General features: G+C 44.8%; 2 protein-coding genes across 2 annotated transcripts; both read right to left on the minus strand.

Moving 5' to 3' along the window:
* Positions 1–304: 304 nt before the first annotated feature.
* LOC146209769 (uncharacterized) lies at positions 305–7,673 on the minus strand. The gene is made up of 5 exons (XM_084603578.1): positions 7,424–7,673; positions 5,500–5,642; positions 3,817–3,905; positions 735–938; positions 305–487 (listed from the first exon to the last, which is right to left on the minus strand). Exons 1-4 carry the CDS (start codon positions 7,465–7,467, stop codon positions 864–866), a joined length of 351 nt encoding a protein of 116 aa, XP_084459704.1. The 5' UTR covers positions 7,468–7,673; the 3' UTR covers positions 305–487; positions 735–863.
* Positions 7,674–14,541: 6,868 nt separating this feature from the next.
* Positions 14,542–23,656, minus strand: LOC146209770 (4-vinylphenol methyltransferase 2-like). Its single transcript, XM_084581091.1, has 3 exons — positions 23,445–23,656; positions 19,837–20,182; positions 14,542–14,586 (listed from the first exon to the last, which is right to left on the minus strand). The coding sequence occupies exons 1-3, from the start codon at positions 23,654–23,656 to the stop codon at positions 14,542–14,544; spliced, it is 603 nt and encodes a 200-aa protein (XP_084437217.1).
* Positions 23,657–24,793: the final 1,137 nt, after the last annotated feature.

A 24,793-nucleotide genomic window follows, 5' to 3' on the forward strand; every position in this document is an offset into this window, starting at 1 on the left:
GTCGTGCCCCTTATAAAAATGGGAACATCCTTTGAGTTCAATGTGAACTCAAAAAAGTCAGAAGGAAGCAACTTCCTCTGAACTGAGAATTGGCTACTGATTTTGAATTCACAGTGAATTAACTTTCTCTGACCATCCTGGGAATTTCCTGTGAATTTCCTTCGAGCTCCCAGTGAACAGGCCGTTGTCAGTTTGAGTTGAGTTCACAGGCAGTGGCCAATTATTAGTTCAAAGGAAGTTCAAAGGAATGATGACTATGGGATATTTGGTGGATGTTCGAAGGAAGTATGTTCAGACTGAAACATTTGTTTGTATGAGCTTATATTTATTTGAATAGATGTACTTCCTCTGTTTAGGCCTTGCAATTAGGCCTGCTTTCGAAGACCCTGCGACAAAAAATCGGATCACTGTCCACAATCCCAGTGCAAACATGCGCAACTGCCGGTGACCACCTTGGCCAGTACTCCATTGAGCAAGCAGGTGTAGTCTGCAAAAAGAAAAAAAAAACATTAGAAGCATGACTTTAATGAACCAGCTAGAGTCCATCCAGCCTTCCTTAGTTTTTGTAAATTAAATATACAGAGCACGGACAGTGTGAGCGCCATGCAGGCACCACAGCATTATGCATTAAGGCAAGCATTATGGCTCTGACCATCACTTAAAAGTCAGCTGTTTGGACAATATTTCAGAATGCTCTTGCATCACATGCACAGGCTATGAGCTCGAGGACTTACGGATAACAGCATCCAGTTTTGGGCAGTCCAGTGCCTTTTTTTGGAGCTTCTTCCTTGCGGGCATTGCAGACACGGCCATAGAGTGAGCTTTCTTCCAGTTCTTCGGGTGAGAACACAACCCGCACCAAGTTACACGCAAACTTTGTTGCTTGATTGCCCGCACTGAGTTTCATGCGGAACCATAATACTGCTGCCAATGTGCACCTGCAAGAACAAAAAGCAAATATTAGTACTATGACCAGCATTGTAACATACAACAATATTCCTTGATATGCAATAAGAAAATGAAGGGGCTTTACAAACAACAAAAAACTTAGACCAGCTTCAGAACATTCAAAGAAACCCCAAAATGCATAATTAAGGTCATTTGTTTGCAAGTAAAAATACACATTCAAGAAGCCGTACTTTAACATGTACAACAATGAAGGCATACGAAAACTATTGGATGTTTTTGACACCTTCCCGAGCAGTGTTTTGATCTAATTTTGAATGATGCCAAACATCTTTTAACATTTTTATTAGCGTAACCTGACAATTGTGTACTATGTATTTAAGGTAACTAGCCAAAAAGAGGGCACATAATGCCCCGCAAAGGATTGAGCGCTAATAGTGCATTGCTATAGCAGAAGAAAAAACAAGAAATAAGAGATTTTTTAATGACCTAATTTATGCTTGCATTTCAACAATAAAAAAAAAACAGATTTTAAGTCACAAAATAAAGGGATTTAGTCATCATTAACATTGCAAAGGCCATTAAAAGCCAGTTTAGACAGAGCACAGTGCCCACATTGTCACCTCCTGTTTAAAAATACTAACATCTTTTTCGTACATCAGAAGCTCAACCAATTAAAAAAACTGCCAATGAAAGTTTAGTAAAAGCATGCACTCCCTGCTCTGTATGTGCTACTTTGAGGCAACATTTAGTTTCCAGCTTGCACAGGCAGCTTTCATAATTTAACCCCTCAAGCGCTTTGGACAAGCAGCTCGTCCTTGTAAAGCTGCCCTCAAGCCATTTTGGACGAGTGTAGCTTGTCCTTGCAGGATAGATCCTCACCCTGAGAGTTTTAGCCGAGTACAGCGCTCCTCTGTGGCTTAGGTCATGCGCCATTTGACAGATGGCACCACTGACCCGTTAACTGCTTTTTGTTCTACCGCTTGAAAGCCTTTTAAGCAGCCTTAATGAGAAAAATGGTGCCTGGTAGAGGCAACGCATGCACTGTTGGCCCGTCATCGCGGGAAAGAAGCTTTTATTCGTTGCCCTCCTCGCCATCCGAAGATGGCTCAGACACCAATTTTTGCATTGTTATGGGAGGCGAAGACGACAGTGATGACATGAGTAGTTCTTCCGACGAAGATGACAGCTCAGACGATACTATTGCGAGTTCTGTGTCAGTGAATGAAAATTGACAACATTCCGATGAAACTCCCTGGGCTTCCATTCTTGGTCGTCCGTTGTAAAACATTTCCAGTTACCTCGCTATATGTTACTCGACTAGATTTCTGCTTATTGGCGGGCAGTTGATTTTTCACGTAATGAGCAATAAACGTCACTGCGCTCATTTGACTTAGTTTCTGGTTCAAATATTTTTGTCTCGGATACCTCCTTTTTTATTACACTACCAATAGAAACCAGCAGTAAAAATAAAAACCAAAGGGACACTTAAGCTCCGCCTCTAAGGGTATGATGCGACCAGTGTAGGCGACCACCCAACATATAAAGCCCTGCTTTAACCAAGCTGTATCAGCATGTCTGCGTAGCCTAGGTGTAGCAAGCCTGACTCAGCATTGAAGAGCACTGGAATGTTGATTCGTATTTCACCTTCCCACCTCAAATGAACGACCGGAGTTAGCAGCGCCTCCTAACTTTTGGATATCATGTGGTCTCGTTAAGCCACACAAATCATCGAAGAATGTGTGTTCGGCCATGCCACTTGCCAGCGCCATGCTCTTGATGTTTCACTCACAACACAGACAACAAATTTTCATGTAATGGGGCCTTTAACGATATCGTAATTTTAAGCAATTTTAGCTAGAAATCTCGAAATAATAGTGCTCGAGGGGTTAAAGTGAAATTGAACTATTGCTGGATCAGCTTAAGAAGCCACAACTTCTTCTCAAAGGAGACCCTACTGGCAATACCATGGTGGTTAATTGTCATTGACTTGCCAGAGTGACATTGCAGGTGGCTGTCAGGTGCAAGTGGATTATCTGCACATTAGCTTGAATACCATGATGACTGGCCCAAGTCGCTAAAATGACTGATTAGAGTAGCACTAGCTGCGTCATTCGAGTTGTAGAGCAAAAAGATGGCCTTCCGAGATCGATAACCTAAGAAATTGCTGAATATTAAACAAGCTAATTGAAATCTCTTTTCTGATGAAAAGGGCTTTGCTATAACCCAAGCGAAGTATGCTCAACAGGAAGCGTAAACAAAAGTAACCTTGCACTTCCGATCACTACAGCTTTCACAAAAACTCTTCCAAATCAATGTACACACGAATGAAGTAACAGTCACTAAAATGAAAGGAAGCAGTTGGGATTTTTTTTTCGTGGTTGTTTTGACGAATTTAAGAAAATAGCACTGTGTCTTTTGTCGTTTCTATTAAATTAACATTCATTTAAAATATCATTATGCTACTAATTATGCAGTCTGTGAGCCCAGCCTCATCAAGAGCATCCCGGCCACGGCAGCCGCTTTTCAGTGGAGCCGAAACGCAAGGTGCCCGTGTGCTCTGTGTTGTCGGTGCACGTTAAAGAACCCCAGGTGGTCGAAATTTCCAGAGCCTTGCACTACAGTATCTCTCATAGCCTGAGTCGCTTTGGACATTAAACCCTACAAGCCAATCAATCATAAAGAGCATTGCTTCTTGCCTATCTCTGAAGTCAGTGACTGCTGACTTCATTCACATGGATAATGAGCTCCTCGTTTCCCTATCCCTGCACACTTCTCAATGGAAGTGCATGACTTGTGGCAGTGCTATCATAAAGCTAGAACCAAGTTCTTGTGTGACCCTTAAAAAAGTTTCATCGAGAAAGGCAGTAATGAGGACAACCATGCAGACACTAGACTAAAGCAACTAACCTGAGCCTCGGTTGGCGGCACAACTGCTTGTGTTGTACACGCAGCATTATTAACGGATTCCGTCAGCTTATTGACCAGCTCAGCAACATCTGAAAAAGAAAAAAAAAAGGAAAGCTGAAACAAAACATACTATTTCATCACTAGCAGCAGCAGCCCATGTAACATTCACCACAGGAGAAAAGCCTTTTCTTTGCCCTTGACTGCATGACCAACCCTTTTCTGTCACCAAATGCGCCATTCAAAATTTAGCTGCTAGACACTGGCATCACTCGGCACTCAAGGCGCCCTATCAGCGGTACATAATCTAGGGGATGCTGATAGCAATTGATGAAGCCAATGCTGACATCCCACTTCTGATCTCTTTGTTCGTTGTGAAAATGCCTGGATTGAATTAACTGCGGAGGACATTGTAACTACAGTGCAACTGACGGGAGCTGCTATTGCTTAGAATGAATTCATGGGTGCGGATGATGATGCCGAGATAGCTGTGAGCGCTTTAACAGAAGTTAGTCAAATCACATCCCTCAAACAGTTTGTCGGTAGCAAGGGCCTTGAAGAGGTCAGCATGCAATATACATGTATGGCGGCAGCAATACGCCATACATTTGGACAAAGGCTGACACTCGAGTGTGTAGCTGATACTCGATAGCCCATGCTTCACTTATCTCGTGCCTGTCTTACGTGTCGACATTTGCTAACATGGTGTAGTGACCGAGTTAAGTTAGGCAGATTGCTGAGCCAGGTGCCGAGCTTGGACAAGCATAAATTTCCTGTTGTGAAAAAAAAACAACACCTAAGTGACCAAAATGGCACAGGAAAATGAAGCGCATGCCATAAGGACTCCAAGGTCCAAGACAGGACGAGGCCACATATGATAATTTCATAAAAATTTAGATTTTTTGGTGTCCCTCCTGCGCTCATTCTAGATACACCTCATCATTTGCAGGAGACTCCGAGGTTAAAATCTGAGGGAATCAAGGGTTCCATTCAGATACGCCGTCCACAGTAACGCAAGAGCACCACAGACCTGCCGCAGCCATCTGGCTACAACTTATACCCCGTGAATGTGTTTGAACCTAATGCAGCTCTCCGGGTTCACTGGAGCGTTGTTGTCACCGACCACTCCAGAACAGAAAGGAACCCGATCCCGCGCCTGTTTTTCGGCCTCGGCTTGAGCAGCACTAACCAGCACAGGTGCTCACCTTGAGTGGCATTTGTTTAGCTATCACATACGACAACAGGCTCAATCTCAGATGCATACCGATCCCAAGCAATGACATGTGACACGCAAGTCACTGTAACACAAACAAAGCATGCTTGCAGAGCAGGAGTGGCAGCAGTTCATCTGCTACATGCACTGCAAGCATGGTGGTTGGTGGCGTCATGCAGCAGCGCCACGGTGTAGCTGAGCACTGCTGTACACCACCTATAATGTGTTGCAAAGACAACTACAGGAAGAACACCAATCCTAATCCTCAGTGTAGGGGGAACCTTATTGCAGCAACATAATCTTACTGGTGCTTTTACTAGGACGTGCTACAGACCAAGAGGTCTTATTCATTTAAGAGTTAGCACTTGAATTTGTTATGCTTTACATAGCATCTGGTGACACAGCAAATAATTTCAGTTTCATAGCAATGGAGATCAGCATTCCAATGGCTTCAGAAAAAAGCGATCACATACCAAGCATATGACGTGCTTCATCTCTTGCGGCCTTATATTTCTTCATTCTTTTTTTTTTTTGCAGACTCCACTTCATCCTCAAGCTCCAGGACTCTCTTTTTTGCATCTGTTGGCCTAGACATTTTGTCACAGCTGCAGTTTTCCTGCAAAACGACATGTGGCAAGGTCTATTCACTAAATTGTATTTGCAGTCAAATGCATCCTACAAAAATTATTCAGTATAACGCATTGTGCAGATATCTGGTTCCACACATGAGATTAGCAAAATAGTGACCAAATGAAGACCACTGACAAGAGAAACGTAGCATGGACACTGTTTAGGGTTCAAAGCAACACTTCTTAAGGAGGAACATTAGCCCTTGAGCAAACCTTGGCACATAAAAGGACACGGTAATGTTTAACTGCGAGCTGACACCATCCAGCATTACTACTGCTCAAGTGGGCAGAATGCCCACTTGAGCAGTAGTGGACAAACAAAGGATGCATTTCCAGAAAAACAGTTTGAGCTCCCACGCATACCGTGAAATGTAGCCACTCTGCTTTATGGTAGGTTCATGGTGTTTTATGTCCCAAAGCGACTTAAGCTATAGCTGTGAGGGATGCCGTAGTGGTGGGCTCACCTGGGGTTTCTTAATGTGCAAATGACATCATACAGTACACAGTCAACTTGCATTTCACCTCCACTGAGATGCGGCCATGAATGCTGGGATTGTACCCAGGTACAGTCGTGAGCTTTATGAAAGGGACCACGTGATCCCGTGGCAGACAACCTCGTCCTGAACTTGTGGCAAAGCGCAACGGCAGCATTGAAAATGAAGTGGACAGAGCGGTGCTCTTCCACCTGTTGGCCGTACCCCATGCACTGGGAGCAACTTTTAGATCGGCAGCTAAAAATCATTGCAGCATTATGCTTTGAAGTAGGATGGACAGTTGGGCGAGTTGGTGCAATTGCATAGTCGGTGGAACAGCGCGAAAAGACGAAACACACTCTCTTCGTGTGTGCTTCGTCTTTTCGTCCTGTTCCACCCACTAAGCATCATGCTGTTGGTAACTGATATCACTGCTTGCCTTGCTACGCTCTGACCTAGCGACCCAGCGTAGTCTGGTAACTCAGGCAAAAGCGGCAGCCCAGGCCACTGCGGTCTTGGAATGGCGACTACATGCACTGCACCCCCCCCCCCACACACACACACTTCTTTTGTTTTCCTTTTTTATTTCTGTTTGAAATAAAGTTTTCTCTCTCTGCGCGAAATCTGGAGAAAGGCTGGTAGCGAAGAAAGGAAGCATGTTTGATGCTTCAATAAAAAGAAACAAAGAAATGAACATGAAAATAAATGAATGCGACAAAACGTTGGGCGCTTTTATCTGCTTAAAGTTCAGTCGCCTGCAGCAGTGAAAGCGTCCATTTCGCTGCTACACTACCAGTTGTCTCGGAACGAGCACCCTGGGCATCTTTAAAACTTGTTCTAAATCAGCTTCAATAATCAAGGAGCTGCCATTCTCTATGCCGCACCGTATCGAGGCAACAGTAAGAACAGCTTTTTTTTTTTTTTTTTTTTCGGAGCCCAAATTGGAAGCCTACTCCTGTTATCACGAAACACCTAGAAATGCCATTTGCTGTGTAAACAGGGAGAATCAGGTCCACGTAACGACAGCAGGCGCGTTTATTCTACTTCTTATTTCCGCAAATTCTGTTCATTAGGCTTTTTTTTTTTATCATTTCACGTAATTCCCGGAATCACCTGTCTGTCTACCCCGTGCACCATGTGCACTACTGTCACCTGCCGGTTAACACAATGCGGTCGTAATGCGGGCATGTAAACGACTTCGCGACACGACTCACCGCGAGTAGCAAAGGAAGGTGTTTTCACCGGTGAACATTATTACGAAAACGAAAAGAGACAAGAGACGTTTGAATACTTACCCACTCCGAGGCTGAACGCAGGAGAGTACAACCCCTCCTTCCATTGGACATGTAGTACTCCTTGGTTCAGAATAATCTTCCAGTATTTTGGATTATCGACCAGTTTCGCCTGCAGTTCTTTTGATTGTAGGTTTCTTACGGGGTATGCGTACCACTTTTGAGCGATCGCCCATTTAACCAAGACGTGATCGGCCATTTGCACTACTCACGCTGTGAAAACACGACGAACACAACGAACGCGAACAATCAACTTCCTATAGTCATGAAATATATAGTGAAGTATGCCGCCGGCTGTTCTCACGAAAACGATAGCGAGTCTCAAGCGCCATTTCGAACGAATAAAAATTTTAAATTCACTTTTGCAAATTTAACAAACTTTTAAAATAAAAATATGATTAAAAACAACCTTAAGAGTTTGTTTTTTTACTAATGATATGTGATGCGTAACAAACACAAATAATTTAAGCAAATTATTGTCACTAGCAACAGCAGCGCTCTTTTTTTTGAAGCGGAATTCTTGTGGTGCGTGTCAATCTTCATTGGTTTTACTCAACCTGAGAACGTTGGTTTTACTGGCAGTACTTGGTAACCTCGGCTGCGTGGGCTTCTTGTGCACGATGGTACCGACGTCGCCGACGTATTAATTGCTGGTCTTTAAACTGTGATAGGAGGTAAACGAGCTTGACTTTCGTGAATAGTGTGACATCCGGCACTAGGCATATCGTGAAGTGCATTTAACCGCAGGCTTTTGAAGCCGTTATCGATGGTGCTGCGATAACCGCCTACCCGTCGCCTACCTGTCGCACGCACTGGAAGTGCCACCACGGTAAAAGCGTACTTGCGCGACTTCAACGCCGCGCCGTACCGAGGTGCACTAAATCACGACGGAAGCAGGCCGCGCTTGCTAACAGCGTCGCTGCGAGCCAAGCGTTGCCAGGCTGCAGTGCCGACCCAAATACTGAAGAACCCTGCCAGCCCTACGCCGAGCTTCGTTGCGTACCGTGTCAGAGTGCTGAAGCAGCGGTCACAGATGTAGACGCCGTCTCGAGCATGCATCGCCATCGAAGCAGCGGGCTGCGAAAGCGATGAACTTGAACCACCTGGCATTCTTTAACATGTATGAAAATTCTTGAATGTGTTATATTTTATGTAAAAAAAAAAAAAAATCAGAGGGGCAAGACATAGACCAAGTAATGCCACACACACACAAAAATAAGCACAAGAAATGCATGAAAAGAAAGTTATCTTTACACTTAAGGACAAAGGGAGGAAGGGGTGAATATTCTTAGTCCTTGTGTGGTGACTAAGAAGAAACTCGCGCTAAAAATAAGATCTAGCGCATGAAAAAAAAAAGCATGGATTAAAAAAAAATGAAAAAAAAATGAAAATGATGTTTACTTGCACAGCAAAGAAACGAATGCGATTGTGTATATTTTGATAAATGTATGATTGGTTTATTCTAAAAAGTTCAGAAGTTAAAAAAGTGCAAGTGATAAACATGAAAGAAAAAAACGAGAAGTAGAGCTGGAAAGAATGAGCTTCGTATGTTTTCACTTAAGAACAAAAAAAGAAGGTTATGATGCATAAAGACTAAAGCGAACTTACTTCCTCTTTACTTGAGGACAAACGAAGGAAAGTCATTATTGGTATTGTCAAAGAGAGCCAGTTTAAAAATGAGCTTCCTTCTGTCAAAAGAAAGGAAAGTCTCAACAAGGTGAGTTCAAAGGAAACTTCCTTTAGTCAAAAGAAAGGAAAAGTCTATAGGAAGGCTGTTCAGGAAGCAAAAAGGAGAAACAAAGGAAGTAAAAAGGCAAATTCCATTTTCATAAGGGGCGTGTACTGGGCGACGTCGGTCTAGTTATTTTGTAGCGAAAGCTACAATGGCCGCAAGGGAGCGATTTCGCCGTGGCATTAAAAGTAACAGGCATGCTGTTTGGCAGTGGATTTTCAGCGGATATCGCCTTAAAAGGGCAGTTCTGCAGCAACTCCTTAGTGAAAATTACAATCCGGAATCAATCACGTTAAAAGAAGTTAGCATTTAAGCAAAGATAACGGGATATCGAGTTTTCTGTACGGAAGGGGAGAAACCGCGGGTGGCTACACTAGTCAAGAGAAACATAACCCCAATTAGGCATGACACGGAGGTTAAAAACATTTACCACGTCCTCGTCGAGTTCATACCAAAGAAGAAGACAGAAGGACGCTTTTTAATCATGAATGTATACAGCACTCGGCGGCAGAGAAAGGAAAACTTCAGCACATTATTCCAAAAGACTGAAAATTGCCAACAACCAAGCTCTGATCGGGGTAGGAGACTAACGCGGCACAACCAGCGTGGGGCTACAAGCAAGAAGATCTGGCAAGACGCGCAACTGGTAGGGTTAACGCTGTTAACGGATTCTAAGAATCCTACAGGAAGTGGAAACAGCGGCACAGAGGACATTTCTCCGGATTTGACCTTTCTTAGCCATGTGAAGACCCCACATGGTGTAACACTCAAGAGAACCTTGGCAGGGACCGTAACATTATCGAAACTGTGGCGGAAGGAGGACCGCGAAGAATCAAAGGCAAGAAGGCTACTCTAGAGCAGTGAGAAACCTTCAGGGAAATCAGAAGCTAAATAGAAAACGGAAAAATCACAAATATAGAAGAGTGACCAAAAGTGCTTCGTGCAAATGCTAAAAAAGCAACCCTAGAGGTTACCGAAGAAGCAGGTCTCGATGAAGTGGACAGCCGTCTTATGCACTTATGCTCCTCAGACAAATAGAAGAATATGCACCTCTGCTATGTAGACAAAATTGGGAATCTACATGCAATAGCATTGAAAGATCCACAGGACTAGCAACAACATGGCTGCTGCTACGCTGCCTATTGGAACCGGAAGGTTTCAAGTAAGCGCCGAAGCAAAACATTTAAAAGATTGTCCACCCATACGACGGGACGGAAAGGAGCTCCCTGAAGAATTACAGGGACGCTATATGGGTAAACCTGGGCCTGAAGCACTGCCAGACTACCTAGGATTGTCAAACCTGGTCCTCGATAGACCCACAGAAGAAACAGGACTCAGGGCGGAAATTGCTCGCCTCAAAGCAAAGTCAGCAGGGGGCCAGATGGACTCAGCAACAAAATGCTGTGAAAACTGAACGACGACACAATCGCTGTCCTCGCAAGATACATGCAAGATTGCTGGATACTAGAACGACTTCCGACCACATGGAAAACAGCCCAGATCGTCATGATCCCCAAACACGGCAAAAAGCAACAGTAATATACGTGCGCAAAAAGACGAGACAAAGAGGAGAAGTGGACAACGACGGCGCAGAACTGACAACTTATTTAATCGAAGAACGGAAGAGCATATATATGTACACACACTTGTTGTACCCATATGCGCATAGTCAAAATTTATAAAAATATATATCAGCACATGAAATTCCCCCCATCACACGCACGTGCTGAAAACTGCCGACGCACTATCGATTGTGCAGCATGGTCATCTCTTTTTCTCACCACGTGCGTGTGCCGTCGTTTTCCACTTCTCCTCTTTGTCTCGTCTTTTTGCGCACGTATATTACTGTCCATCATGGTTCACCAACTCGCCAAATCAGCCGTTCTTCTAAAAAGCAAAAGACTAAAAATTTAAGGCCCATTTCTTTGACATCGTGCGTGGGGAAACTCATGGAACACATCATCCTGACAAGACTTAACAGATACATGGAAGACAAATGACTCTACCCAAACTCTATGATTGGCTTCAGGCCTGGTCTGTCGACCCAGGATATTATGCTGCAAATCGAACACCAGGTCTTTGAAGCGCACACTACAGGCACGAGAGTTATCCTGGGCCTGGACTTAGCACAGCCCTTCGATAACGTCAAACACGAAGCAACACTTGAAAACCTACAAGATCTTGGTGTAGCTCAGAAAACGTACAACTTCTTAAGGAACGTTCCACACAAAGCGAGAAGCAACCATCCAAGAACCCAAATTGGACACATTTACACTGGACAGCAGAGAAACACTCCAGGGCTCAGTCCTCTCACCCCAGCTCTTCAATCTTGCACTCATCATCATCATCAGACTGACTATACACACTGCAGGGCGAAGGCCTCTCCCAGATTTCTCCAATTAACCCGCTTCTTTGCTAGCTGTATCCACTGCGAACGTAAGCCCATTAAGCTTCCATCAAAGCTAAAAGAAATTGAGGGGCAAGCCATAGCCTCTACGTAGACGACATCACATTCTGAACCACTGGAGGTAGTGATGGACAAATTAAAGCCATTCTACAGGCAGCTGTGAGAACTGTTGAAGAATACGTAACCCCTAGAGGCCTGAAATGCTCTCCCGAAAAGTGAGAGATGCTTGTGCACCAGCCACCCCGCAAAGAATTGGACAAATAACAACCGAAAATTGAACTAAAGGCAGACGGAGCTCCTATCCCCAGCGTGAACAAGATTAGAATCCTAGGTATGTGGCTGCAGGAAAATGATCGTCAGGGAGAAGCTATAAGAAACTCGAAGGCTGCGATCAAGGAACGATAGGTCTGATTAGACGCATCACAAATCGCAAGTCGGGTATGCGAGAAGCAAATATCCTAAGACTTGTACATGTGTTTGTCATCAGCAAGATCATCTACGCAGTTTCGCACTTGCACGTTGAGAACTTCGAGAAGGCTAAGATTGAAGCAATCATAAGGAAGAGCATAAGCACAGCCGTTGGTCTACCCTACACTACGTCCACAAACCGGCTAATGATTCTGGGGGTGCACAATACACTCGAAGAGGTGATAGAGGCCAACCAAATCTCTTTACGAAAGACTATCAAAGACCCGGACGGGAAGAAGCATACTGCTAAAACTAGGCATTCGACACAAAAGCCAAAAGAAAGATGTCCCGATAGACGCCAGGAAGCGAGTGAAAATCCTCCCGCTGCCACAAATATGCAACCAGAGCATCACCAGGAAAGAAAGAAGAAAAGGGCGGAAACGCTGTAGACGATATATAAAGTGCAGTGAACGAATAGCGGATTCACGAAGAGGAGGAAGAGGACGACGAAGTGCCGCTGCGCTGCTCGAGCTCTCTGGTTTTGTGCCTTGATGAACTGTGTGATTATGCTGTTCGCCGTGCAGCTTACAGAGGGCTATACTCCCTGTTGAATCATAAGTAAAACCCTTTTCACTTGGTGGAGGTGAGGATTTCCGTCCGCCCTGGAGCTTCGCAGCCGCACACAACCAACAACAGCCATGACCGACGCAACCACCCCTAGTACAACCAGCTCCTCGTCCCCCGTCTTCTGCACTGGAGCTTTGCGCCAACGGGACCCTCCAATCTTAGGCGGAACCGGCGACCACGCCGTAGAAGATTTGCTTTCCTCATATGAGCGGCTCAGTACTCACAACAAATGGGACGACGGGCTCAAATTAAATAACGTCATATTCTACTTAACCGACGTTGCCAACCTGTGGTTCCGCAACCACGAGGCTGATATCTCATCGTGGTCTGCTATCAAGACCACTTTTTCCGATATCTTCGGCAGGCCTGCAGTGCGCAAGCTGCGCGCTGAGCAACGCTTGCGCGGCCGTGCCCAGCTACCTTGCAAGAACTTTACAAGCTATATTGAAGATATTGTAGACATCTGCAAGCGCGTGGACACTTCAATGACAGAACATGCCAAGACTGGTCTATTTTACAGGGAATAGACGACGACGCGTTCCAGATGCTCTGGTCAAAATCCAGCAACCGTCGTCGACGTAATCACTGCTTGCCAAAAGTTTGAGGAATTACACAAGCGCCGCAAAATCACTCGTTCCTCGCTCTCACACCAGGACATTCTTAAAGTCTAAAACCTGACGCAGAACAGTCCTCCTCGCTGCCCCAAATAAAGCAGTTTGTAAGAGAAAAAGTTGCCCGTCAACTGTCCCTCGTTCCCCATCGTCCTGACGCTTCCTCTCCTTTGGTGCCAAAGTTGCAGCAAGTTATCCGCGAACAAGTCGCAGAAGTACTTCCAGGCTTCCTGAAGCTCTTGCCGTCGCTCCATCGACATATGCCGCAGCACTTGTACAGTATAGCCAAACTTCTGTACCACCCATGCAGCCTGCCCTCCGCTACACACCGCTTCCTCAGACGGCTCCGCTTCATCCTGCGACTCTGCGCTATTACAACCCGTGGCGCACTTCAAACAAACGCCCAATTTGCTACTACTGTGGTTGCCCTGGACATGTGGCCCGTCGATGCCGTCGTCGCATGGCTGCGCATCCAGAACCTGCTTCTTCGGCATACTCCCCACCGTTGTTTCGTTCTGCTCCCGCTTCGCCTGCATACGCCGCCGAACAGCGTTCATATACGACCCATCGTTCTCCTTCTCCACGTTGCAGGTCACTGTCACCAATTTGCCGGCGACCAGCCCCTGCTGACGCGGGAAACTAAGTTCCGCGGTTCCTGAGGCGAGAACTGCGTTCTCTGCGAAAAGCTCAAGGCCTCATATTTTGCCCACGAACGTTATATGGATCTCTATCAATGGTCTGTCTGTATATGTGCTGGTCGATACGGGTGCTGCAGTGTCTGATTCATGAGCGACTTTGCCGACGATTACGAAAAGTTATGACGTCATTTAACGATTTGTCGCTCCGCACTGCCAGTGAAGAGAGGATTGCACCTTTATCAGCATAATTGCGGCGGTAGAGAAGACCGTCTCGTAGGGCAAAGTGTGGTGCTTGAAGGCGTAAAGTCCGAGAAGGCGCAGCAGCGTTAGAAGTGGACACGATGTCGATAAGAGATGCTAGCCAAGGGTCTTTGCACTGCTCCGCAGGCTTATCAGCGATGGTTAGAGACGAGAGGACGGGATCAGCCGCCGTGGAGCCCGCAGGTTCGTTGGAGAGGGGAGAGCGAGACAGAGCGTCGGCGTCCATATGTTTACGGCCAGAGCGATATATAACGCGGATGTCACATTCCTGAAGGCGGAGAGCCGATCGTGCGAGGTGGCCGGACGGGTCTCTAAGGGAAGAAAGCCAACAAAAGGATGACAGGATGTGGTCTATGTCGACGCCGCCGTGTATGAGGACAGACATGTTATGGTTGAGGTAGTGTCGGATGAGCAAAATCTAAGAATAAGCGGTTCGGTTAGGAAGAGCTTAGCTGACACGGCTGAAGAGGTGGCGACTGGCCCTGAAATAGCAGGGACAATGGCTACTACAATTATAAGTTATTCGAAAACAGCGATATGCAATTATCCCAAGGAAAGGGTCTCTCTACAGGAATAAGGATACTGAGAGCATGTCAGGATGACAGAATAATTGGGTTATGTGGGCATTAGCCCAAACCCAGTTTCAGGGAAATGATGGAGCTCATAAGCTTTCCCGTGGTCTCACTTTCTGGATAGGCTCTGATCCACAATATACTCTTAGCAGCGACAGGCTAGTCAGTTACAAAAAGATTACTGGGCACTATCGGCTAAACAGGTTAGAAAACCCACCGCCAGATAGGACACTAAATCAGATCCAAGAAAACATTTGGAGGCGCTTACACAGAAGGACTTTTCCGAACCCTGCTACCCTAAGTCTGTAGTACCCGGAAAAATGCTGAGAAGTGCAACTTTGCCAGGATAAGGCGGATCTGCTATATATGATATTGGCGTGTCCAGAAATAAAATATATAAAAATAAACAGTGAAAAACGCAATAGTTTTGGGTTCTCAACATTTAAGCTGACACTCTGAAACTTAGCCAGGTGCAGGGCGTATTTTGTTTAGTATGTGTAGGTGCGATAGAAGACCAACACTATATTACATCACATGGGCCTGTCAACATAAATATTGTCCCCAAAATTCGAAACACGAGTGCGGAGCAATGGGAGACTGCTGTCCAGCGACCGCTGCGAAGACCACAAGGTCTGGTACAGCGGGCCCAACGGGCGGCAATAGTCAGCGGAGCCCTGGATTGAGGGCAACCGAACATTGTGCAGAAGTGGACGAGGTCGACGGAGACACTTGTGGATTCAAGAAGCAGACATCTCTGAAGACGGCCCAAACAGCACCAAGTAATTTAGGGCTAAATAAAGTTTTTTTCTTCCTTCCTAGCCAAGTGTAATCAGACTGGCCGAACACGCCACCCGGGTCGAAGGACTCCAGACCATCCTGTAGGCGGATATGTTGACGCCTATCCTGTATCTGCTAGAGATTTAGATTTTACCACCACCACCCATTTTGAAGTGAAAAGCTTTGCTACGAGGGTCAGAGCCGAGCTTCGCGTATGTCGCATGAGGTACGCAGTATGCCGTGACGTCACTGCCAAAGCCAGCAGCGCAGCCTCCTCGCCAAGCTCTGCCGGCGTTACCTAGCAACGCTTAAGAGTTGTGCAACTCCTCCTCATGAAAACAAAATTAGACTCCATCTGGAAATCGAACCTCCATCCCTTGGATCCCCAGCCGAGCGCCTACCCCTGTGCCATATGCCGGGTCGTGAAATGCTGCTTTTCTTTCAGCAGAATATTTATTACATTCCTTCAAATTCAGGAATTATACATTATATACAATGTAATCAGCCTGTAGGTTAAAAGTTCAATTGAAACATGCAACATTAAACAACACAACTTAGCACAAGTTCACTAAAATGGTGGCAAGGAAAGACAACACATCAACAATGGCAGCCTGTCCGGTTGATAGCCACTATCTCCGTAAATGTCTGTAAGCTGGTGCACCATCTATCTGGCCGAAATGAGTACTGGGAAAAACGAGAGACTCAACATTCCGATTTAACATACAGCGGGTTGTGCAGTCCAAGCAGCAAAATCGTGTCAAAGGGTTCTTGGTGATGTTTGGTTGCCATCAAGTTACAAACACTGTGGGAATTCAAAATAAAGTCTTTCTTCAGTGTTCTTTGCAGAACGTCACAAAATAATATTGGATCTTCTCAGGCAATAAAACACTGTTCGATCGTTTCAGGTGGATCACAAAGCCGACAGGTAACTGAAGAAACGAAAATATTTTTTGTCAAGCCACACTGTAACAGGCAGAAGTTTCAATAAAAACGTTTTAGTAGAAGGCGAGATTGCAATTTTGCGCACCCTTTTTACCACTTTGTCCCCCATCCAATTAGAATTGAGTGAACGATATAAGGGAGGCGGAAACAACATAGATATCAATTTTTTGTAATACGTTTTCCATGAAACAGAGAATAAGTACTCGTTAAAAAGCGAACTGCCAGAAAACACAATCAATCATAAACTTCCTCTATAAAACCAAATGAGGACCGATCGGTAAAATTGGAAGATACCAGTAAGTTGGAAAGGTGCACAAAGTTAGTTAGCAGGGATGCTCTGGTAATTGAATGGGAGCTATTACACAAGAAGAAAAAACGAGCAACTAACTGTCTGACATAAAAATGTGTCAAACCTGGTACGCCAGCAGAAACAGGCCTGAATAGGTTATCGCCCCGCATAGACTCAAACCTGCAGTACCATATCAATCTTGCAAATGTTCGGTGAAAGCATTGGATGTATTTACTCGTGCAATGGAGTATCTGTAAAACCTATTAAATTTTTGTAGCCCGAAACATGTTACAGGCCTGTCATCATCATCATCATCATCCTTATTATACCCACTGCAAGGCAAAGGCCTCTTCCATATTTCTCCACTTAACCCGGTTCTGTGCTAGCTGCATCCACTTGACCCCTGCGCACTTCTTAATCTCATCCGCCCACTTAACATTCTGCCGCCCCCTGCTACGCTTTCCTTCCCTTGGAATCCGGTTTGTTACCCTCAGCGACCATCGGTTATCCTCTCTTCGCACTACATGTCCTGCCCATATCCATTTCTTCTTCTTAATTTCTACTAGAATGTTGGTAACTTGAGTTATTTCTCTGACCCACTCTGCAAGCTTTCTATCTCTTAATGTTACCCCTACCATGTTTCGTTCCATAGCCCTCTAGGTTGTCCTCAACTTACATAGAACTCTCTTCGTTAGCCTCCACGTTTCAGCCCTATAGGTGAGTACAGGCAAGATGCAACTGTTGTGTACTTTCCTCTTGAGCGATACCGGTAAGCTGCTAGTCATAATCTGCGAGTGCTTGCCAAATGCGCTCCATCCCAATCTTATTCGTCTTGTTATTTCCTTTTCGTGGTCCAGATCTGCGGTTACTACCTGTCCTAAGTAGACATATTCGCCTAGTACTTCCAGTATTTCGCTACCTAATGTAAACTGCTATTCCTTCCCGAGGCTGTTGAACATTACCTTAGTCTTCTGCATATTGATTTTCAAGCCTACCTTTCTACTTTTCCTGTCTAGGTTTTCCTGTCTAGGTCTAGGTCTAGTGTAAAGAGAGAAAGAGGAGCCGTAGTGGAGAGCTACGGAGTAATTTCGATCACTTGGGGATCTTTAACGTGCGCTGACATCGCACAGCACACGGACGCCTCTTCGTTTCGCCTCCATCGAAACGCAGCCGCCGAGGTCGGGTTCGAACCCGGGTATTCCAGACAGTAGTCGGGCGTCCTACCACTGTACCACCCCGGCGGGGCATGACCGCATAGAAAAACCGATTTATTTTTTATAGGAAGGGAAAGGCGCGGTAACTGTCTCACTTGTTTTCTGTGGACACCGCAACCAAGCCGTAAGGGAAGGGAGGAAGGCGAGAGTGAAAGTGGAAAGAGAGAAAGAGGAGTCGTAGTGGAGCGCTACGGAGTAATTTCGACCACCTTGGGATCTTTAACGTGCGCTGACATCGCACAGCACACGGATGCCTCTTCGTATCCCGTTCCTCTCGCTCGTAACGCGTCCCACGGCTGTGCCAACCTCGCGAGGCACTTGTATAGATCTCGTCTTTGAGAATCAAGCATTGGTGTACCAAGTCGAACATATATCAGTCTATTTCTCCGACCACAAAGCTTCCTTCATGACTGTCAAGAACTGTTAGTGGAGTCTTTGTTAAAGGAATACGTGTGAAAAATAAAAAAAAAATTCTCTGATAGCGCATACATGTGTTGCTCGATTTCTTTGCCTCAATCTATCGAAAAGGTGAAACAGCTTATTTACTGCGCTCAAATTTCGCATTAGGAAGTAACGTAATCGTCGGTAATTTATTTCTTTTCTATTTTTTTTCTTCTGTCCGCACGAGGCAGCAGAGATGGCTCAGCTACAGAGCCAGAAGCAGGCCCGGCACCTTCTTTTCCTTTTTTCTACAGCCACAACAACAACAAGGACGTAGCTTGGCTTATGGCCACGCCGGGTGTTTCGCTCTTCTCCCACTAGGTGCGCTGTAGTCTAACAGGTGGTAGGGAGCCTCGATGCGCGTCCTCGCGGAGCGGCGGAGAGGGACGCACGCATCGGGGTACCCTAACAGGTGTTGACGTCTTCCATTGGAGATACTTCGCCACTCTTGCTTTCGCTACCTCCTAGGCTTAACTACAGCTAAGCCACGGTGAATTATTATCTGTTGTAGGCCGTCATTTCACCCAATACCGCTTCGGTGGGGGATGGCGTTTGTTGCAGCGCGTCTTTCTCTCTCTCTTCTTTTACTTTCCTCTCTATTTTTCTCTTCTGTACTCACGACAAAGAGGTGTCCGTGTGCCGTGCGATGTCAGTGTACGTTAAAGATCCCCAGGTGGTCGAAATTACTCCGTATCCCTCCACTTCGGCTCCTCTTTCCCTCTTTCCAGTTTCACTCCCACCTTCTTCTCTTCCATTACGGCGCGGTTGAAGTGTCCACAGCAAACAAGTGAGACATTTACCGCGCCTTTCCCTTCCTATAATTCAATCAGGCAGAGTAAACAGTGAGACAGTTAGCGCCCCTTTCCCTTCCTATAAATCAATCAATCAAGCGGAGGCGATGGTTCAGCTACAGAGCCAGTAGCAGGCCCGGACATTTTCTTTTCCTTATTCCTACAGCTACAACAACCACCTCCGCTGCTTCGTGCACACAAAAGAGAAAATAAAAAAAACAAAGAACGAAAGAAAGAAAGAGAAAAGTGGGAAGAGAGAGACGCGCCTCACAACGGCCGTCATCTACCACCGAAGCGGTGACGGGTGTAATGATAGGCTACAACAGGTACAACCTTCGGTGGCAGGCCAGCCCGCCCCCGCAATTGGCTGTGACATACCAGCCAATTGCCAATACCAGCCAATTACCAATTGCCAGCCAATACCAGGCAGTGACAACACCGTGGGGCCAGTAGCAGCCGCCCTTATCAAGTCCGTTCATGTTGAAGATAACTAGGTGGCCTAAATTACTCGGAAGCCCTCCACTACTGCTCGCTTTCTCCCCGCTGTCACTCCCACTTTCCTCCCCTCTATTACGACGTGGTTTAGGTCCGTTCATGTGTCCACAAAAAAAAAAAATGGGACCCTGCGCATTTCCTTTCTCTTTAAAAGAATATATTATTATCTATTATTCTTAAAACAGAAATACAAAACGCTCTGATCACCTACGTGGTGATACTCTGCAAAGCGGGTTGATTCCATCATCTCCTTGTACAGATCATGTATGAGGGAGGCTCCTAGCATGACCAGGAAGAGCTCTCCACCAGGAGCGAGCAGTGTTTCGAAGTTGCGCATAGCCACACGCTTGTCTTTGACCCAATGCAACATAGAAAATGAGTAGACCCTCTGGAACTGGCCCTGGTCACGTACGAATCCTTCCACATCTCCTACGATGTCCAAGACCATGTACTCGATCTTTGGATGCGGGTACGTTTTGGAGGCAAGCTCGATGAAGTGGTCCGAACGGTCAACCGCAACAAGTCGTCGGCACGGAGTGCAGTGAGGGAGAATGTGCCTGCGTAGACCGGGGGCCAGTTAAGATAACCTACATCCCTTGACTCTGTCGTTCACTATGCTATAGCTTGAACCGCGAGAAAGTGCTCCTGAAATTCAATCTGGGGTATTGCTTACTGTACCCCACATCGCGTCTCCAGTTAAATTACAGAAAATAGAACGAAGCACACTGAATGTGCTTTTCATGTGCAAGGCATTTTGTGAGAGAATAAATAAAGCTACAAGCATAATATTGTTTGCGATATCAAAAGTTTTGAATACTATTAAATGAACTCTGAATCCTGTTCAGTGTTTTATATTTAGCAATATTACCTGCACAACACATACTTCCATAAAAATACATTTTTATTTCTCGATAATATACTTAAACCCAAACGTATCATCTCTGACTTAATGCTATTACTTTTAGTGACATAAGCAAAAACCATTGGCACAAGTACTATAAACACTTGGTAAATTTTGTTTCGAAAGGAAACTGTGGTTAAGGTTTTATACCTGACTGCTTTCACTTATTTTCTGAATTGTTTTACGAATTTTCAGTGACAGTGGACGCCGTTAAAACACGTAGTGCGAATGTGTAAAACTTAAATGAGTCATTACAACCATTGTGAAGAGCGCTTATCTCTTTACAGGATAATACCCAGGATAAGCGCATTATAATGTTCGCGGCCGCAAAATTACTTCAAAATTTCGTTAAACTCACTGATAAGCCATTATAATGAAGACCCTTTACTTTGACGTGCATACAAACTTAAGATATTTTATATGATGAGTTTCTGAGAGTAATTATTTTATATATAGCTTAAAGCCGCAATAATCAATATATCCGCTCATCTTCCCTCGACTGACTTCTAGTATTTGGGCAATAAGGTTCTTTAATGGGGTCTTGTGACAGTGAAGCGTATTTTTTGGGGCGCAAGATAAATTCACAAACGTTTTGTTGCGTGTAGAAATAATAATTGGCCTCAATGAATAGACGTATCTTTAAATTTTTCTTAGTTGCCTTGCAAGTATTTATTAATACACATGATTTATTTTCTAGTAGGTATCAATTACGTCCGTTAGCCCAGGACAAGCTTCAGAAGCAAATGTTCGACATTTGTCCGAAGCAATTATACCATTTATATGAATATGTTAAATATGTTACTGAATGTGCATTCAATATGTGCCATTTGCCTCAGAATTGTTGAAAGAAACACAGCCCATTAGATTTCTACGCAGGCTTTGACAGCTCGATACTAATTTAAAAAAAAACACTTTATCCAGCTTTTTCCAAGTATTTTAGGCGCAGTCATTCAAATTGATCAATATGTGCTTAACATTACAATGTTGCTCATATGCCTCGGATAAAAAAAAAAATGTCTTAAAATTATGTACTTGGATCAATCTCAAACAGCCAGTACTGTTTAATGTGGTCACGTAATTAACTATGAAGCTGTTTTGTACGATCTTTTTATCATTAGGCTTGCCTACTACGGCGAAAGGAGTGTCAGAATGACAATTGGATATGAACGTGTAGTCTTGTGAGCTAGAATGTCTCCCTCACCCCAAGCCTTTATCTCAATAGCTGCCTACCGATCAACCGCCAAACTCGAATCACCTCGCTACCCAGGTTACTTTAAAATCAAGGAGTGTCACTTATTGTCTATTCTTCTATGTTTAATTTCCCTCTTCATATATCGGTCATTAGCAAGTCAGATCTATCACATGCACAGATCCAGATTAGACACACAGATCCGAAGCACAGATAACATGCACAATTCTCGCGCATGGGATTTCGCTCCATGAGGCAAGAAAGGCTGTCGCTTTAAAAAGAATAGTATGTACTTATGCGTCGCCTCTCTTTAAGGCGCTTACTGCTTTTTCAGAATGTTACGTAGCTGTGAGAACGCCACGGGATAGGAGCGACGCTGTGCCGCCAATTCCGCATGAATATGCACTGCAAAGAACGCGCGCCAAGGAACAATACCAGACAGTAGCAACAGTGTACTGTCAAATCTAACACTTGCGCTAGAATTTGTGACAGATATAATGTGTTTCCTTTTCTATAAACAAATTATAATTATATATATCACTGCAACTATCGTGCACGAGAGAAAGAAAATTTACACTTTGCGACACGAGCCCCGACCGTGCTAGAAAAAGCTCAGCAAAGGGCCCGCAAACTCACTGTGTGGAGCAGCAATACTCAGGCTTTCGAATTCTTCTAGTGCCAATTCTAAGGGCAGTCGAAATTTGCTTGTAGACACCTGATCCGCGTAGCGAGTTTCTCCTCCTACTCTTTGAAAGTAAAATGAAGGTCAAATTGAAGCCCGCGTGAAGACCGGCTCTGCCTAGCGTAGTCACGCTTTCGCTTCATACCTTTGTTGGAGGCACTTCACCTTTCCTGCGACTCTGTTGTAGTCAATAGACGCTTTGAAACTGATTTCCATCTTTTTTTATCTGTTTTTGTTTTTTTGCTCACTTTACACGTTTTTTTTTCTTTTGGTCTTGCAACTTTTTCTATAGTTTGCTTTTTTTCTCGTTTACTACTTTTTTACTCTTTTACTCTCGAGTGACTGTTTTCGATGTTGCAACGTAACGAAGAGGCATGACAAAACAGCAAAGTTTTTGTAAAGTTTTGCAAAAGGTTCGTCTTTTGATGTTTTAATGTCCGTGGGCTTTTGAGGTCTCCACACCATATATCAACGTTCATGACTATTTCTACATCGAATTGAGCTTTTTGACCTAATTAATTATTTACTCCACATCAGCGAAATTTTGAAAACACATTGTTTAACCCTCTGCCTCGTACAGCTATTCATGTACGCAAAAATCGCATCATCGACAAAAACGATGTGACATTCTCTGCTGACGGACGCTTTTTGCGCATATCAAGGATGTTTTTTATACCCTCCTTAATGCACACCCATGAGCATGTGACGGTTTTCGCTATTAGAATGTTTGCTCTGTATCTCACATTGAACGAGGTTGCTCTTTGCTTCTTGAGGTGGTTGTGCCGGGAATATATAGTGGTTATTACAGTCTGTGCGGTGAGGCATAGAAACCTGCCCCTTACGGGTGCGCAAGTTGAACTGCGGAGCCAATTTTAGAACTTTCTCAGATTTCATGTTATTCCTAATATACTGAACAAATATTACTATTACAAGATGGACTTTTAATTTTTTTTGATAGCCTTAATCATACGCCCCGCACACCTCCGTTCGAAGCGTAGTTTTTTAAACGAACTTTCTTCGCATGATTCATAGACTGCCGCAACATACTTGTACACGAGATCTCCGATTCCGCATCCGACGTCGATGAATTGATGCTGCTCCTGGTCGTCGTGAATCATGAACGCACCATGGAACAAGTCCAGGATGGCTGCATTGGCAGTGGTGTAGCGCTCGGAACGCGCCTCCAACACTTTGGCTTCATTTTGCTCGAGCAGGGCTTTTGCAACTGAGGGTTGTTTGTTTATCTGTGCCTGCGACATCCTGAAAACGACAAAAGGCGGTTTTTGGTTGCTAATAGGTTGTTATCCATATTGCAACCTTACAATCAATATTGAATTGCAAGCCATTTATACTATGGTGGGTTACCACCCTAGCCACCCAGCATGGCACCCACCCTTAGATCCCCCCACAGGTCGAGTTATGCCGAACAAGATGGAGGCCATTCACAGCCCATGCACTCTAGACCTATGCACCTCCTTCCTATAAAATAGGGGCTATTGTGAACCGCCAATGCGGCAAGATCATACTTAGTATCGGTTCCGCTATATCGTATACACATACACGCATATATATATATATATATATATATATATATATATATCAGCTTAACGGTACTCACTGCAGTGTGAGGGTGAGACCTCTCCCATAAAACTCCAGTTAACCCGGTCCTGTGCTAGCTGCATCCACTTGACCCCTGCGAACTTCTAAACCTCATCCGTCCACCTAACTTTCTGCCGCCCCTGTTACGCTTTCCTTCCATAGGAATCCAGTTTGTTACCCTAAGCCACCATCGGTTATCCTCTCTTCGCACTACATGTCCTGCCCATGCCCATTTCTTCTTGACTTCAGTAATTTGAGTTATTTCTGTAACCCACTCTGCAAGATTCCTAGCCCTTAACGTTTGTCCTAGAATTTTTTGTTCCATAGCCTTCTGCGTAGTCCTTAAGTAGAATCCTCTCCGTTAGCCTTCACGTTTCAGCCCCATAGGTGAGTACAGGTAAGATGCAACTGTTGTATACTTTTCTCGTGAGCGATACCAGTAAGCTGCTAGTCATAATCTGCGAGTGCTTGCCAAATGCGCTCTATCCTAATCTTATTCTTCTTGTTATTTCCTTTTCATGATCCGAATCTACGGTTACTACCTGTCATAAGTAGACATATTCGCTTACTAATTCCAGTGATTCGCTACCTAATGTAAATTGCTGTTCCTTCCCCAGGCTGTTGAACATTACCTTAGATTCGTCTGTAATTTTGCAGGTCCTATGCGGCCCTTTTCTTATGAATTAAGATAATGTTTGCGTTCTTCCATGACTCCGGTGAAGTCGATAGCACCAGGCGCTGCGTATACAGGGTCGCCATATTACCTAACACGATATCGCCCCTGTCCTTCAACAAAT

The sequence above is a fragment of the Amblyomma maculatum genome, chromosome 1, assembly GCF_055883805.1.
Source record: "Amblyomma maculatum isolate TAMU_Amacu chromosome 1, ASM5588380v1, whole genome shotgun sequence".
Classification (NCBI taxonomy): domain Eukaryota; kingdom Metazoa; phylum Arthropoda; class Arachnida; order Ixodida; family Ixodidae; genus Amblyomma; species Amblyomma maculatum.